The sequence below is a fragment of the Podarcis muralis genome, chromosome Z, assembly GCF_964188315.1.
Source record: "Podarcis muralis chromosome Z, rPodMur119.hap1.1, whole genome shotgun sequence".
NCBI classification, from domain to species: Eukaryota; Metazoa; Chordata; class Lepidosauria; order Squamata; family Lacertidae; genus Podarcis; species Podarcis muralis.
Window position 1 is genome coordinate 23,195,145 of NC_135673.1, and position 16,955 is coordinate 23,212,099.

The window sequence follows — 16,955 nt, forward strand, 5'->3', positions numbered from 1 at the left end:
AACAATTGATGTCACCCTTATCTTTGTACAGTAGGCTACATCCTAGCCATATGAGCCAGATGTTTCTACCTACCTGCATACACACACAGACACCTTTCCATCCCCCATCAGTGGATGCAAGGAACTGAAAGTTTAGTGCCAGACCCACAGTCTTTTATGAGACTGGTAGGACTGGGGTGTGGGGAGGAACTCCTTCTTAAACCCTCTAGAGACCCACTGCCATTCACCACAGATCTGCCTTCCACAACCTCTTGTCTGCCAGATGTAGTTGGACTGCAGCTCTCATCATTCCTGACCACTGGCCATGCTGGCTGCAAAGACTGATGGGAATTCAAAAACCATCTGGAGTACACTAGGTTGAGGAAGGCTGGTGTAGACAATACTGAGCTGGATTTTTTAAATCTTATTTTTATTGATTTTCAAGATAAGGATACAAATATAAAGAAAAGAAAAACACCCCCTAATACTGAGCAAGCTGGATTAATGGTCTGACAGGTAGGTATAAGGCAGGCAGGCAGACAGCAACATAGCTATAGAAAGGGCTTTTCCCCCAGCTGGAATTCAGTTCCAGCACCTCTCAGATGGGCACCACTGCCATTCTAAAAGAATGAGGGAGGTATTCATGGTGAGCTCCACCACCATTTTTCCCCTAGAAAAAAGCACTGATTACTGTATAGATATAAATGCACATAGATAAATGGATGAAGACTACAGAAAACCAGCCTACATTGTCCTAACCCCACGGCCCCCCGAAAAAGGGCATTTCTCCAAAACAGGAGAAAGTGAGGTAGGAATTTCATGCATTTCTGCTTTGTTTGGGGTCGGAACCATGGAGTGAATAGCAAGTGTGGCTGGAATGGTGGAGAGCAAAAAAGAAAGACAGCTGAGCATTTGGATGAGATAAGGGATCTCATTAGCTGGGTGCCCTTTGCAAGAGTTCTCATGGCTGGAAGCGCTTCTTGCACTTTCTCAGGCTCAAGACCAAAAAGCTTTCTGAGTGAGTCGTGCAATTTCTGAGAGCTTTAAAAATAAAATGAAAACCAGGGAAGGGGGACAAGTGACATCATCACCACAGTCGATAAACAGAGAAGATTTGAACATGATCCCAGGGTGGAAGAATTCCAAGCACGTCAAAAATTCAGCGCTAAAAGGAAATCAGTGCTTGAGATGTTTGAGAAAGGAGGCTATGTTTTATTTTATCATTACTAACACAACTGGATGTAGTTGTGGTTGTTATGGGGAGTGAACAGGGGGAAATTGTAACTGATCGTATGTTGGTTTTTATATTCAAAAATTAATTTAAAAAAAAACACAAAGAGAGAAAGGGGGCTTTTGAGTGAAGCCACTGAAACTGCAGGAAATCAATACTCCGTACCTTTAATTTATTGCCATGTCTTATGTACTTAGGTTCAATGGACTTGATTTTATTTGCTGGGTAGGTGATTTCACGGCCAATGGTTTCTTCCACCTTGATCCTTTCCCCTCGTTGCTTGCATCTGAAAATTTAAAAAAAAGGAAAAGGAAAAAGAATAAGAATAAGAATAAGCTGAAATGGCAAATCACATAAATCTGTGCACCTGACTTGAGACATGGCCATTTTTCTAGCATGGCATCCAAGAAAATGGACTTAGGGTTTGAAGTAGGAGTGAGGAACCTGTGGTCCTCCAGTTGCTGTTGGACTCCAACTCCCATCAGTCCCAGTCAGCAGAGGCAATTCTCAGGGGTGGTGGGAAGTGGAACCTCCTAACATTTGGAGGGCCACAATTTAGGAAAGCCTGGAATAAAGTACATAAGAAGAACCCTGTTGGATCAGGCCAAAAGCTCAGTGTTGGAAATAAAACAATAATACTTGCAATAAATTACCTGAACCAGTGGGGGGGGGGGAATGATAGACAGAAAGGCACTGGTTCCTTCTCTTTTAATAACCACCTGTTGGTAAAGGAGACTTCTTCTCCTAGTGAATTAGCTCAAGCCAGCTGCACTTTAGTTAGTCCACGTCTGATTCCATTTTGGCCACATGTAAAACCCATCCTTAGAACGACTTTCTTTGCCATGAGTAATAAACATTGTGTTTTCTTTACACTTTCAAGCAGTTTCACCAGACCATTTCTTTCCTGTACACTGCTGCAATATATTTACCAAACTCCAGAAAGTTCTGGGCCCAATGCCAGCTTACTAAAGCTACAGAAGGTTTCTGAATGAAAGAACAAAGGCTCAGGCCAATGTTAACAGGCATGCCTTGATCCCAACGTTGCAATCAGGAGATTTCCATGCTTGGCTGTACATAATCTAGTTGCATTTGGATGATGAAGGACTTCTGGAAATGGTGAAGACTGAAAAATCTGTGTAAGGTGCTGGTACCATCGCTGGATGGGAAAAACATAGGGCAAAGACTCTTTTAATCCAATGTTTAGCTAATTTCCAGCAAATACACATGGGAAATGAAAGTATTGAAAAGGGAGTGTTTCTAGCCTTAAAAAATCTATATGGGAAATAAGGAATTAAAGATTCAGAGTTACAAAGAATTCAGAGTTACAATTCAGAGTTACAAAGAATTGTTTTCTGCTTGATGAAGGGAAGGAGATTGTTCTATGAAACAAATGGAATTATTGCTAAATTTGATGGTCAAATTAAGCATTGCTGGAGGAAATCTAGACCCTGTTATTACAGTGACAACCATATGCTTATGAGAAGCCCACAAGCAGGAATTGAGTGCAACAATACTCTTCCCACTTGCAGTTTCCAGCAGCTGCTATACAGAGGCACGACTGCTTCCAATGGTGGAGGAAGAACATAGGCACCCTAGTTAGTAGCTTATGTATTTTTTACATACTGCTTGCACCTTTGCCAGAACAGGGTACCAAACAGGTTTGGCATCATTGGGCATCTGCCAAGGACCACATCCCAGGGAGGGGCCTTTCCAGAGTCCTCTTGGACTGGCTCACCCCCCTTGCTATCTCTGCATGATCACCTGCCCTCTCTGAGGATGTGAGCAGTGATAAGAGAAAGGGAAAGAACAAGGAGCTTCCAGTTTGTCTTACACTACTCTGGGTGGTTCTATGGACTGGGCCAAGAGGGAGGATCAAACAAGCAGATGTCTTATACTAATTCAGGTCATAGGTCCACCTAGATCAGTACTTCCTACACAGACTGACACTAGCTCTCCAGGGTCTTAGGCAAGGGTCTATCTTTATCCTACCTGGAGATGTCGGGGATTGAACATTGGGACATTTTGTATGCAAAGCAAATGCTTTAACTACTGAGCTGTGGCTCTTGAGAGGTGGCAAGAAAATCAGTATTGATGACAGTGGCAAAGATGAGGTAGGCCCACACAGTCCTTGGGACTAGGCCATTGAAAATAAACAAATGAAACACAAAATCAGTTATTATTAGAAAGATAAATATAGAATACCTATTCACCAGCACTAAAAACTGCCCTTGAACAAAAACAATGGGGCAGCTAATTATTTTAACAATATCAGGTAAATAAGGTGATTTTTATTATTATTATTATTTTGCTACACTACAAACACCTTTCCATTTAAGGAAATTATGCCACAACTTAATAATGGAGCATCTGTTTTGCAAACAGAAGGTGCCAGGTTCAATTCCTGGCATCTCCCTGAAGGGTGGGATGTCCCCTGACAGCTGCTACCAATCAGTGCAGACAATACTGAACTAGATGGGCCAAGAGGCTGCCTTAGTATAAAGCAGCTTCCTCGGCCCCTGTAATTTCCTGGTGGCTTTTGCAGTTTCCTTCAGACACAATATCACTCAATGAGTGCAAAGGAGACAGAACTCTCTGTACGCAGATTGAACAATGTCAGAAAATCAGGACATTAGAAAATAAAAATGGGAGCAGTGGGGAGTGGGGGTTAGGGGAAATGAAATAGCAACAGGAAATGAGGGAAGGGGTGTTTTTCTCACAAGAGGTTTCCCCTCCAGCTTCTGTAAGGAAAGATAAGGCTACTTTGGAGGTCAAGTGGAGATACAAACACACTTTGCCATTGTGTTTAAAGTGATAGAACCACAAGCTGGGCATTTTCATTATTTGGCTTAGTTTACACTCCTGAGGTCAGCAGAAACACTCAAGATTATATTACTCTGCAATCCTGTTTGTCCATTGAACAGGGTGGGCCTTACATGTGAGTAAGCCTAAAGAGGACTGGACTGTAAAGATGCTTAAATCCCTACTTGTAAGGCAATTTGCATGCAAAATGTGTCGATGTGGCATTTTAGCTAATGCATTGTCATGGGAAGAATGCCTGACTTGTTCTGGATTATCTAGACATACTTCAATCTGGTTTCAGGTCCAGTTTTAGCACAGAAACAGCCTTGGTCAGCCTAACTGATAACAACAGACGAGATGCTGTGCAGATGTTGTACTAGTGCCTTGAAGCAGTAAGGCTGAAAGGGAGTCAGTAATCTAAGGTTAAATGCTGGTAACAACTGGAGGTGCTTTGGGTGGGAGCTTCCAATATTGCGTAATTATGTGGATGATCTGTTCTGGGATGGGTTGCACTGAGGGAATGGGTTTGTAGTCTGTGGGTACTCCTGCAGTGGTTTTGCAGAAGCTTAACTTAGAGGAGACCTAATGAAATTAATGAGCATGAATAAACTGCAACCATTAATTTCAATAGGTGTATTTGTATTGGATTCCAACCTGTCACTGGGGTCTCAAGTGGCATGTGACAAGGAGTGCTTATGCCAAGCAAAACCAGCATTCACACAAGTTTAAAGCACTAAGATTCCACTATAATTCTCATGCCTTCTCACAAAGAATTCTGGGAACTGAGTTTGTTAAAGGTGCTGAGAGTTGTTAGGAGACCCTGATTCCTGTCCCAGAGCAACAAGTCCCAGAGTGGTTTAACAATCCCCCCTTCACAGGAAACTCTGTGAATTATAGCTCTGCGAGGGAAATAGGAGATCTCCTAGCTACTCTCAGCACCCTTAACAAACTGCAGCTCCCAGAATTATCTGGAGGAAGCCAGACAAAGTGGTATTATAGAGCTTTAAAGGTATGGTGTGAATGTGACCTTAGGCTGAGTTGCCAGTTATGGCAAAAACAGGCAATGCCTCTGGTATGCAGGGTCAGTTGAAACAAGAGGTAAAGTTCTATATTAGCAAAATTCTTCATCTGTAATTTTTGACATTTTCAATGCATACCAAAATTCACATTAAAAATGCCTACTTTAAGGCAAAAAGCACACAAAGATTCATATTTTAGGAAAACATACACAAGTTGTTTTTAAATGCAGATTGATTCCCAAATTCGATGGGATGTACTTGTGTATGAACACATGCAAAACTGATCAGAAATAGACTGATAGCATCAGTCTATCATGGAAAAACTGGAATTTTGTCACACTTCCTTACACTCCACCCCACTCTCCATATTTCTGTTTTCTTTTTATTATTTATCCCTACCCAAACCAGGGGGCATCTTACTAACATAGATTGAAATAATGCGAGGAAATCAGATCCTGTCATGGGTTGCAATAAATCTGTTTTATTACTGATGCGCACGCACGCACGCACACACCAGGAGGTTCTCCTGGCTGCTCCTCCAACGAACTATCACCAGCCATGACCTTGGACAAATTAAGCTGCAATCTCAACTTCAAATATTTTTTCCATGGGTGTTCTTCAAATGACAGTAAGCCTCCCCATCCCAACAAAAACATCAGAAAAGAGACAAGAGGGGGCCCATTTGGCTCTTTATATTCCCCCATCTGTCCTTTATTTTTAAGGGTGGAAAACCTGACTCCAGCCTCCTTGCTGCACAGAAGGGTGAAAGTGCAGGAGGAGATGTTGGGTTTGGCTCCCAGACATCCCTCCTGGTGCTCACCAAGGGAAGTGCTCCCCATTCAGGCCTGAACCAAGGCATCTCTCCATGGGTTGCTCTGCTAACATTTCAACAGGAACAAAGGAAACTTGTCTGTTTGTTTAGAGAAACTGCGCCGAGCAGCACCTCATGCCTAACTCACTTAATTCCTGTTTGGTAGATCTGGGATTCTTTGTCCCTCCTCTAACCCCACACAGAGAAATAAGGCAATTAGGGGGTTCCTGTATCTTATGCCTGCCGGGCAATATGTTTTGAACAGTGAGTGAAGTCAAGGATAAGAATCTGCCCTTCACATGCATGCAGAAGAGGCATGGGGATCTGGTGCGCCAGGCCTGCACAGCTGCAACCCACCAAGACCAGCCCAGCTCACAATTCTGAGCTGTGTATGGTATGCTCCAGGGAATTGGGCTGCATTCACATGGCAGTTTATTCCATTTCCTTGACCTCTCCCTGCATCAATTATGATTTTTCTTTGTTCATGGGGGAATGTGGCTCTCAGGCTGAAAGGATTGCCCCTCCTAGATTTCAGCCTCTATCAGCAGAAGCAGAACATTGTCATTGTGGCCAGTAGCAACTCATGAATTTATGCACTTTTAAAGCCATCTGAGTTGGTGGGCATTGAGAGTGAGGAAGAATGGGGACTAACCAAGGGGTTAAGTGCTGAACAGTGTTCTCTATAGCTAGCTGAAGCAGAATTAAGACCAGTGGCAGACTTTGGGCTCTCACATTTCAGCGCTGCCCTGTAAAACACAAAAAATTCAGCGCCCCCATCTCTCCTGCTTCATTTTACAGTATTGTTTTGGTGCCCCCTACAGTGTGCCGTCAATGTGGCTGCACCGGTTGCACCACCCAAAAACCACCTCTGATTAAGACTCATAGGAAGAATCATTGTTTCATTTTAAGACAATTGTATTGTCTCAGTTCTGTCACTAACAGACATGTAGAACACTGTGATCATATCGGTGTTCAAAATTGTGGGAGATATGCAGTCAAATCTAACAATGCATTTTCTTGCTAGTTGGCATGTGAAAGGATTAAGACCATAGAGCTGTACTGCCAATAGGCAGACTCAGACAATAGAAATGCAAGTGGTAGAGAAGACTCAATGTGATGTCAATTCCCCTTCACTCCTGCGAGGGAAGAAGCAAAAGAAATACCATATTTACTTGAATCTAATGCTCAGCATTTTTGGCCAAATTATGTTGCGAAAATTAAGGTGTAAATTAGATTCGCTGGCACATTTGCATTCACCAGCAAATGCTTTTTTTGGTTTCAAGGTTCTGGAAATTGAGGTGCGTATTAGATTTGATGGTGCATTAGACTCAAGCAAATGCGGTATTTCCGGTGCCTTCTCTCTCTCTTTCTTTCTCTTCAACCAGCCATAAAGAAGGGCGTGCCTCTAAACACTCCAGCATCAGGCACCTGCCAGAAGCAGAAGCTGTTTTTGCTGTAAACACAAGTATTTAACCTGCATTTACTTTTAATGCTGTTGCTGCTAAGGACAAATGCTTGACTGTGAGTAAAATATATGTTTTAAACTTACTTTTCAGTCTGTAGCCTGTTTCCTTGATAAACCTAATTTCTTTGCTTTCACTTAACCTGCTTAAGATGGAATTTAAACTCTGCTCAGCCCCACATTTTAAAACTCAAGCAATAAGTTGATTCTTTTATCTGTCTGTTAACCCACACATGTGGCTCTGTAGGGGGATAAAATATAGTTAATTATATCTCCTCACCTGCCTAATAAAACCCATCAAAATATTATTGGGCTTCTGTTGTTTTGCCCATTTGTTCTTTTCCCCTTAACATCTCATCTTGGACTGCCAGAATCTACAAAACCAGCTTGGTTTTTGTTCTGGCCTGAAGACCCTACAACAGACATTCTGTAGGGGCCTCTTTATTTGCTTCTGAACAGCTGTTGCAGTTGGAATCTCTGAAAACTTCAAAACTTCACAGTGGGGTGTGTGTTTTTTGTAGCTGTTTATTTGGGGGGGGGGGTTCTTATGCCTTTGGAGTTCCCGGTAATTTGGCAATTGGGGAGCTTATTTCAAAGCTACAAAACTGAGATTAACTTCATAGTTTTATGTTCACTGATACTCAGTTCTGTCAGAGGAGAAGCGTTTAAAAAAACCCTGAGGTTCAAGGAGCGGAGCTTAAGAGCTCAATGAAGATTCCTGGGGAAGGAGGTGAAGCCTGTCCTTACTAGGTGACTTATCTTCAGTGCAGTTCTTTATCTCGGGTGCAGTCAGCCGCTCAATCCCTCCCTCCAAGTGGAAGGAAGTAGAGGATCCTGGAACTGGAAGAGCATGCTGGGAAAAGGGGTCATTTAAATTTTGGGATGGATGTGGGGATATATGGAAATAGATCCTGTGCAAAAAACACCTTGGCTTATAGCTTCCCAATATGAATAGGCAAATCTGTCAATTTTGGTTTCTCAGATGATGCTCAGAGCTGGGGTTTTCTAATGTCACCAAGCTGCAAAAAAATGTGTGTAGGTGGAAACACTACTGGCTGTGATTATCAAATGCAGGCAGAGCTGGAGGTGCCGCTTCCTTTTCTATCCTATCCTTAACTTCTAGTTGGTAAAAGTTAACTATCTCAAGATGATGATGATGATGACACAAGTAATTATGATAGTATTTCAGACAAATCCATGAAAGAGAGTGTCTACTAGCCATGATAATAAATGGAACTTCCATGCCCAGAAGCAATATACCATATTTTTTGCTCTATAAGACTTACTTTTTCTCTCCTAAAAAGTAAGGGGAAATGTGTGTGCGTCTTGTGGAGCGAATGCAGGCTGCGCAGCTATCACAGAAGCCAGAACAGCAAGAGGGATTGCTGCTTTCACTGCACAGCGATCCCTCTTGCTGTTCCGGCTTCTGAGATTCAGAATATTTTTTTTCTTGTTTTCCTCCTCCAAAAACTAGGTGCGTCTTGTGGTCTGGTGCGTCTTATAGAGCGAAAAATACGGTGCCACATTTCAGATGCTGCATGCAAACCATAGGGAAATATTGCTGGGGATTTTTGTTATGTGAACTGACTTGACTTGTATTCCAGGGACTAATGCAGAGATCACAACGCAGCTCTCCACTGTATTGCAAACTATTTAGAATGTTGCAGCACAGTCCTGGGCTCAAAAAATGTATGCCAAAAAGATGCATACCTCAGAAGGAAATGCATACAAACTGCCTATTTTAGGAGGCAGCACGTCTCTGAATACCAGAGTTGATGTTGCTAGCAGGCTTCCAACAGGCATCTAGTTGGCTGTGAAAATAGAGCGCTGGGCCAGATGGCCTTTGGCCCGATTCAGCAGGGCACTTCTGATGTTCTTATGCTAGGTGGAAATGTGTATTTTAATCTATTTTCCAGAAAACAGATTAAAACAAACCTATGGACCACCACATGTGAAACTGACTAGGAAAGAAAATAGAAAGATCCGTCTACCTGTAAGGGTGCTTGTGCAGTGGTGTAGGGTCCTGTTGGCTTGCCAGTCATATCTGGCTGATTGGTGGGGGAAGCCAGATGCCAGACTAGATGGATGCCTGAGCAGGGCATTTCTTGTTTTTGACCCACACAGTCTTTACCAATTTTCTTCCACAGCTTAAGAGTTGAAGAAACACCTTCATAAATAAATGTCCTGCAACCTCTAGTTGCATTAGAGCAAGCCTTAGCTCTCTTTCCAGGACTTGGGTGAATAATGTTTCATATATCACAGTTTTCTGGCATCTTCAGTGCAGAGCCCTATGTTAACAGTCAGGGAAATGACTTGTGGGCAAATGGTTATTGATTCAGATCAGCACATTACAGTGATAACTTACAGGTTGTCTTCATGACTGCATGGCTCCCATTCCCAATGTATGGTGGGCAGAGGATTCCCACTTGATGTGCACTGGAGGCTCTGCTCTCCTCCTTTTGTGACCAGCTCCATTTTAGAAAAATCTGTCTCCTTTTCATAAATCCTGGGTCTCTCTGCAAAGAAAAAGCAAATTTGTCAAAGGACCATTTTCTCCAGAAAACTGCAGTTAAGCAGAAGAAAAAGATCGGTGGAAAGAACTTTATGAATCATGCATTCTGCCATAGAGAGCATCCAGGAACTACAAACTGGTCTGAGAAGCCCATGACACACCTCACTGGCCAGGCCCCAGGCACTCTGAATGTTTTTGTCTTGCTGAAATTTGTCTTTGATTTATGACAGTCCACCTATGCCCCCCCCCAAATCAGGATGTTGTACACCAGAGGTTCTAGGACACTTGATTAACTAAAATTATATCCCACTCCTCTGCCCAATATCTAGTTAGCAGGAGCAGATCACAATACTGTGCTGGCACCCACAAATTTATTTAAAAGTTGAGTCTCAGGAAAGAAATGTTTTATGCCCCCCTCAAGTAGTTTAGTTGACGAAATGCAGTGATTGATCACATTTTCCCAAGCTCTGTTATCTTGGTATAAACATGGAATCAGGTAGATGGTGAAAATAAGGAAGCTGTCAGGGTGTTGGGGAAAAAGCCATTGCTCAGTGGTAGAACATCTGCTTTGCATGCAGAATGACCCAGGTTCAATCCCTGGCATCTCCAGGTAGGGCTGAGATTGTTCCCCATCTGGAACTCTGGAGACCTAGAAAGCTGCTCCCCCTCAGTGTTAGCTATACTGAATTAGGTAAAGCAATGGTATGAGGCAGTTTCCTGTCTTTCTCCTATCTAGGTACTAACCAGGCCTGACTCTTCTTAGCTTCAGAGATCAGATGAGATTGGGTGTGTTCAGGGTAGTACAGTCGTAGACAGCTTCCTGTCTTTCTGTGTGTACTTTTTAAAAGGCGACCTGTATCGTTCCACACAAATGCAGAAATGTATGCAATGTCACTCCTCTCCATTGTCTCCACTGAATTCCCACCAAAATATACATACCGCAGGATCAGTCTCAGACATCATAAACTACCTTATGAACAAAGCACAGCATGTTCCTATGAGCGCTCATCACATGAAACACCAGGAGACTTAGTCTCCTCTAATTTTAGTTTCCTTAGAATGAACACAAAATAAAGACTATTACTTCTTCTTTTTTCTTCCTCCTTCTACTTAAAAAACAAAGAAATAAAAACAAAAGAGGCTGAACTGAAGGCTCTCTGACCCCAGAAAAAAGAAATGGTTCTGAGTTTGAGGTGAAAAAAAAGTCACCTCTCATTGTGCATGGATGTTTTCCCCCTATCCCAAGGCTGATTCATAACAGGAAATCGAACAGATGTATCCCTTTTATACCCACAGTTAGAGCACCTCTGTCCAATTGGGGGCAGCTGCTGTACTTTCAGCCCTTTCGACAACGTGCGGAACGGTCCACAAATTAAACTTTTTCGTTTTTTTGTCTTTGCTCAACAATTTTCTCTCTCTCATCTTGTCAAGCAGGCCCCTGCCTGGCAATTTCCTCCACCGTTCAGCCCTGCCTAGGTGTCCTCGTTTCTAAGGCCTAGAATGGGGAACCTCTTTGCCTTGGTAGCCACTTGCAAACCTCTAAGGCCTTTCTATATGGTATGGTATGGCTCATTTATATGCCACTTTTTAGCCCAAGCCCCCCAAAGCTGTGAACAACATAGTGTGCATCTCCAGTTAGAACTGGGGTGCAGAACCTCCAGCCTGTGGGGTGAATGCAGTGCCTATCTGCCCATGAGGCAAGGTGAGGCTGTTGCCTCAAGGCAGAAGGCTCTGGGACTGCAGTTCCCTATCCTTGCCTCAATATCCTGAGATTGTCTGGGACTTGATTGCTTAGGACTTTCTAGAAAGAAAAGAAAGCATTTGTTTGTATTTCAGAATTAAAAAGAAATATATTAAAATAATTCATTTATATTTCAGGGGGTAACCTTTTAAACTTGTGATTAGGGATTTGGCAAAATCAAAGCAAATGAACATGATATTCCTGTTTTCTCTCTCTGAAGGAATCAATAGAACAACAATTCAAATATCTGTTTTTAGTAAGTATTCCCCCCCACACTTTAGGGTTAATTAATATAATGAATAGCATGATTCAGAAACCCCTTTATAACTCCAGAATAATTTTTATATGCATTTTGTTATTAAATATTACTCCAACCCTGATAGTGAAGCAAAATGATTCATTGAATAAAATAATAATTTCTGGGGAAACAAATGAGTAATTATTGACTTTAAAATGAAAAATGGGACTACTGAAAACATTTTAATTCTTTATGAAACAGAAACAATGGTGGGTTGTGCACATGCATATAACAATTATGAGGGGCACATTAATTATGAGGCAGAGATAAATAGTATGAGAATGAGTGACTTAAGGAAGTCCTTTGTGGGAGGCATATATAATTCTGTTTTGTTGTATGCTAGAGGGATGTGATTGCTGTATAAGGAGTCAATCATAAACTGATAAGAGGTTACCATGGCAGCAACATTTCTTAAGCTACTGAATGAAATTAGTGCTTTGCTGAAATATGAGACACACACCCCATTTCTGAGAAATATACTTCCATTTTTCTGCCTCCTTCTCAGTTCAGTTTTAGAATTTCTTTGGAATTTTGATGGGTGGAACACAGGAACACAGAAAGCTGCCTCATACCTAGTCAGACATTGGGTCCATCTAGCTCAGTGTTGTTGAGGCTGAGTTGTGCCTGGTGTCTCCAGGTAAGGTTGGGAAGACCCCTGCCTGAAATACACGAGGGCTAGAATGCTACTAGCCCAGAGATGGGTGGAAGGAGAAATACCAACAAAAGAAGAATGGCAGATGACACTGATGGAGTATGCGGAGATGGAGAAACTGATGGGGAAGATCCGAAACCAGGAAGATCAAGTATTTTCTAAAGACTGGAGTAAATTTGTAATTTATTTAAAAGACCGTTGTAAACAGTTAAAATCTTTGGCAGAGATGTAATTACACTTGCAATGTGGAATTATTTATGGTAATGATGGTAATATAATAGATGGATAATGGTAATGGTAAAGGTAAAGGGACCCCTGACCGTTAGGTCCAGTCGCAGACAACTCTGGGGTTGCTGCGCTCATCTCACTTTACTGGCCGTGGGAGCCGGCGTACAGCTTCCGGGTCATGTGGCCAGCATGACTAAGCTGCTTCTGGTGAACTAGAGCAGCGCACAGAAACGCTGTTTACCTTCCTGCTGGAGCGGTACCTATTTATCTACTTGCACTTTGACATGCTTTTGAACTTCTAGGTTGGCAGGAGCTGGGACCGAACAACGGGAGTTCACCCCGTTGCGGGGATTTCAACTGTCAACCTTCTGATTGGCAAGCCCTAGGCTGTTGTTTAACCCACAGCGCCACCCGCATCCCTGGATAATGGTAAAAGATGCAGCAAATTTAAACTTAAACATGGAACCCATGGAGGGAGGGAAGGAGGTCCGAAGCTTAGAAAGAACCTTTTTATTTTTAATGTTTGAAATGGTTATGTTTCATATGTATAAAATTATCAAAAACCAAATAAAAATTATATACATATATATAAAAAAAATACGTGAGGGTTGCTGCCAGCTGGTGTTCAGCTAGATAGACCAATGGTCTGAATCAATATAAGGCAGCTTCCTCTGTGTACATAATCAAACTGGATTCTTCAGTATCTCCTTGCTGTGGCTGATGTGTAGCAACAGCCCATTTTTAACGAATTCCAAGATCTAAAAATAACTTGAGTTGCACTTTAAAAATCATGCATCTCCAACGCAAATTTAATAAGACAAGGACTGTGAAATGAAGCTGCTTTTACAAAAAGAATATTTCTTTAAAAGAGTGGGCGGGGGGGAGATACAACCTACCACATCCATCTGGTGTGAATTCAGAGCTTACTAAGTGATACACTTGCAAAAAGCTAATGCAAGGTGAACGGGTGTAACCAACATCTTCAGGCACAGAAGTAACACATTGCCACAAATAGCAAATGTATGGATTTAGCATGTTGCAGGAATGAAGCAGCAAGCATACAGAGGTGCAACAAGTTCGCTGGCAATGTTCATTTCAGCCCATGACCCCCCAAATCCAAGCTAGGATAGCAAATGCCAGAACTGTTTTAACAGTAGTCTGTTGGTAACTTTGACGAAACTAGAAAACTGTCCCATCTCTTTTTCAGCAACTGGGTGTGACCACTTTTGTAGCAAAGGGTTTATTGCTGTAATTAATTTCCAGTTAAGATGTGTGCCATGCTATCCAAAATATGATGGTCAAAAACCGCAGATGGGCCTCAACTCACATAAAATGGAGTCAGTTTGCATGTTTGTGTGCAAATCACCAAATGCTGAATAAAGAAGTGATGAAAAGTTGAGCTGACAGTCATGCATGTGTAGACAGGCCCTCTGTGCATATTTTCATGCTGTGTGAAAGAATAACAAGGCTGCTGAGCAGTGGGCAGAGCATGAAGGGAGTTGAAGGAAAGGAGGACGAGTATCGGGGGATATGGAAAATTCTTCCATCATCAAAGACATCCAACAACGTCTTCCTCCACTCCCACATTTCCTTAGCTCCATCTGCCAAATCACAGAATAGCGTCAGCTCAGGCTTACTGAGTCTGCAGGTGTCTCTTGCATGGTACCCTGCTAGCGTTACAACTCTAGCCAGACAAAGAACTCCAGTGACGCAGCGGGGTAATAGACTTGCCAAGTGATTAACCAGAAGTGTGTTTCTGAACACAATGATGCAGTTCCTCTTTTTTCAGAAGGGGACAACATGTCAAGGGGCGATCGACACCTGGCAGCAACACTGTTATATTACTGGCACTAGGCAAGGGTATTTTAGCTTCGCCTGTTATTTAAGCAGGAACAAAGGATGCTGCTTTTACACCAAAACCCTGTTATATGCGCTCCTCCGATTTTTCTTTTCGGACGGAGCTCTGCATGTCCCTTCGGCCCTAAAGGTGTTCAAGGCAAAAGTGGTTGCAGTGCTTGCTTATGCTGCCCCGCTCTGGGCCGTGATGACAGATCTTGCTCCCCTTGAGACTCTGCAAAGCCAATTCCTACGTCGGCTCCTAATGCTCCCCCTATGCGTAAGCAACGCAGCCATGCGACTAGAATTGAAGATCGCATCCTTAGAAACTTGCCTGTGGAAGCAAGTCTTCAATTACTGGTTATCATTGTGGCATAGATTACCAAACCATTACCTTGCCCAATGCTTATGGCGAGATGAATTCTCCAGCCTTTGGACTAGTAAAATTCATGCCAAACTCCTGAGCTATGGAATCTCTCCCTCAGATTCCCTAAAACTAGACCAAATCACTGCTCAAAGACTGATCCGTCAAAGACTGGATGACATCGACTTGCAGCAAAATTACACGCTGGGGGGAGGTGTTTGTTCGCCCCAGAACATTGGTATCACTTTAACTTATTGCGTTCCATCATACCTCTCCTCCCTTTCGACTGTTGCCCATAGACTGGCCTTCACCAAAGCGAGGTTCAACGTTTTCCCCTCCAATGTCCTGAGACATAGATTCTCAAAGGGCCAAGTCCCCGCCACGTGCGAATGTGATAAGGTGACGCCGGAGTCGCTCCAGCACATTATGTTCACTTGCCCCCTGTTCAATGTGCCACGGGCAAATTTGTTGGGATCAATCATACAGAAACTAGAGGGTACCCCACCAAAATTCCACCTTGCCCAAATCTTGCAGGATAAGGATTCCCACACAACCCTGAAAGTGGCTAGGTTCCTGGTCGCTGTCCTCTCCCAAAAGCGACGCCAAGGAGCGCTACAAGCTAATTAAGGCGTAGCATGCCTTTCCATCTTACAGTATTTATTGTTATAGTGGTGTTTTAGCGACTGTTTTTTTTCTTTTCCCCACGGCACAAGCTGCCACTTATGTTGTTGTTTTTACCTGTATGGGCCTATGGCCGTAATAAATATTATCTATCTATCACCATTGGTCCACTTAGCTCAGTGCTAGGTAGGCTGTCCAATCTGACTAGCAACAGCTCTTCAAGGTACCAGACTGGAGTCTTTCCAGGGACTGAACCAGGGGACCTGCTGCTAAGATACAGCCCTCCCTGTTCCAGCATTTCAATGACTTTTTTTTGTATTTTGTCTTGGTTTTGTAAACTATTCTAGAAGCTCAGCTGAATGGCAGTGCCCAATTTTAAAAAACAAAATAAGAGGAAAATCCACATTTGCTGTGCTTCTAATGCAATAGTGGAAACCTATGGCTCTCCAGCTGTTGTTGGACTCAGCATGGCCAATGGTCATGGATGATGGGAGCTGTAGTCCAGCAACATCTGGAGGATCTCCACCCTCGCTCTAACAGCAGTGCGAGCAGCAGGAAGCAGCCGGTGAACATCTTTTTCTCCAAGCTGTGAAAAGCATTACTAGCTAATGTCTGCATGTTAAGTTTCTGTTAAAGGCAGAGGAATATATGTGGGTGTTACCACCCTTCCAAAATACAACAGCTGCCTCTCCTGGCACACTCCCTCCCAAGCCACCCTCCTGCCACAACTAAGGATAGATTAAATCTTTGGAGTTTGCCAATTGCAAATTCACACTCTTCAAACATACTAAACATGCAATGTCAAGTGCTACCCTTGTCTTTGGGTTAAAGTGTTAAAGGGCTTCAGGTCTACTTTGATGAAAGGTGTAAAAGCTGACCTGAATAACAAAATAATTTCCCCAGTGCTCCACTTGAGAGAAGAATCAAGGAAGGGTGTTTTTTTCTCCCTTGTTCTATACCTTTCAAATTTGTTGGTTTTACGCCACAAAACTCTAGGGCCTTAAAAGAGGATTGGATAAATTCATGGAAGATAAGGCTATCAATAGCTACTAGCCATGATGGAGGCTATGTTCTGCCTCCAGTCAGAGGCAGAAATGCTTTTGAATACCAGTTGCTGGAAACCGAAGGAGTGGAGAGGACTCTTGCTCTTGGGTCTCTCTTGCTGATTTCCCAGAATGGGCTTCTGGTTGGCCCCTGTGAGAAGAGGACGCTGGACGAGATGGGCCATTGGCCTGATCCAGCAGGCTCTTCTTATGCTCTTATTCCTTGTCCTAAACCCTTGGAGAGCTGCTGCCAGTCACTGCACACAGAAGCATCTTTTTAAAAAAACCTACATCTGCTATTGCAAAAACTTACATGGTCTGCTTCATCAGATGCAGTAACACTAATTAATTGGAGCTTT

General features: G+C 42.8%; 1 protein-coding gene across 4 annotated transcripts in view; it reads right to left on the minus strand.

Moving 5' to 3' along the window:
• Positions 1 to 16,955, minus strand: part of LOC114588860 (vascular endothelial growth factor receptor kdr-like) — a 192,683-nt gene that overhangs the window by 81,975 nt on the left and 93,753 nt on the right. For all 4 annotated transcript variants that reach the window (XM_077922571.1, XM_028714546.2, XM_028714547.2 and 1 more), the window contains exons 10-11: positions 9,667 to 9,817; positions 1,376 to 1,496 (exon numbers count right to left, since the gene is read on the minus strand). In XM_077922571.1, coding sequence (XP_077778697.1) covers positions 1,376 to 1,496; positions 9,667 to 9,817 — 272 coding nt within the window. The remainder of the gene's footprint in view (positions 1 to 1,375; positions 1,497 to 9,666; positions 9,818 to 16,955) is intronic.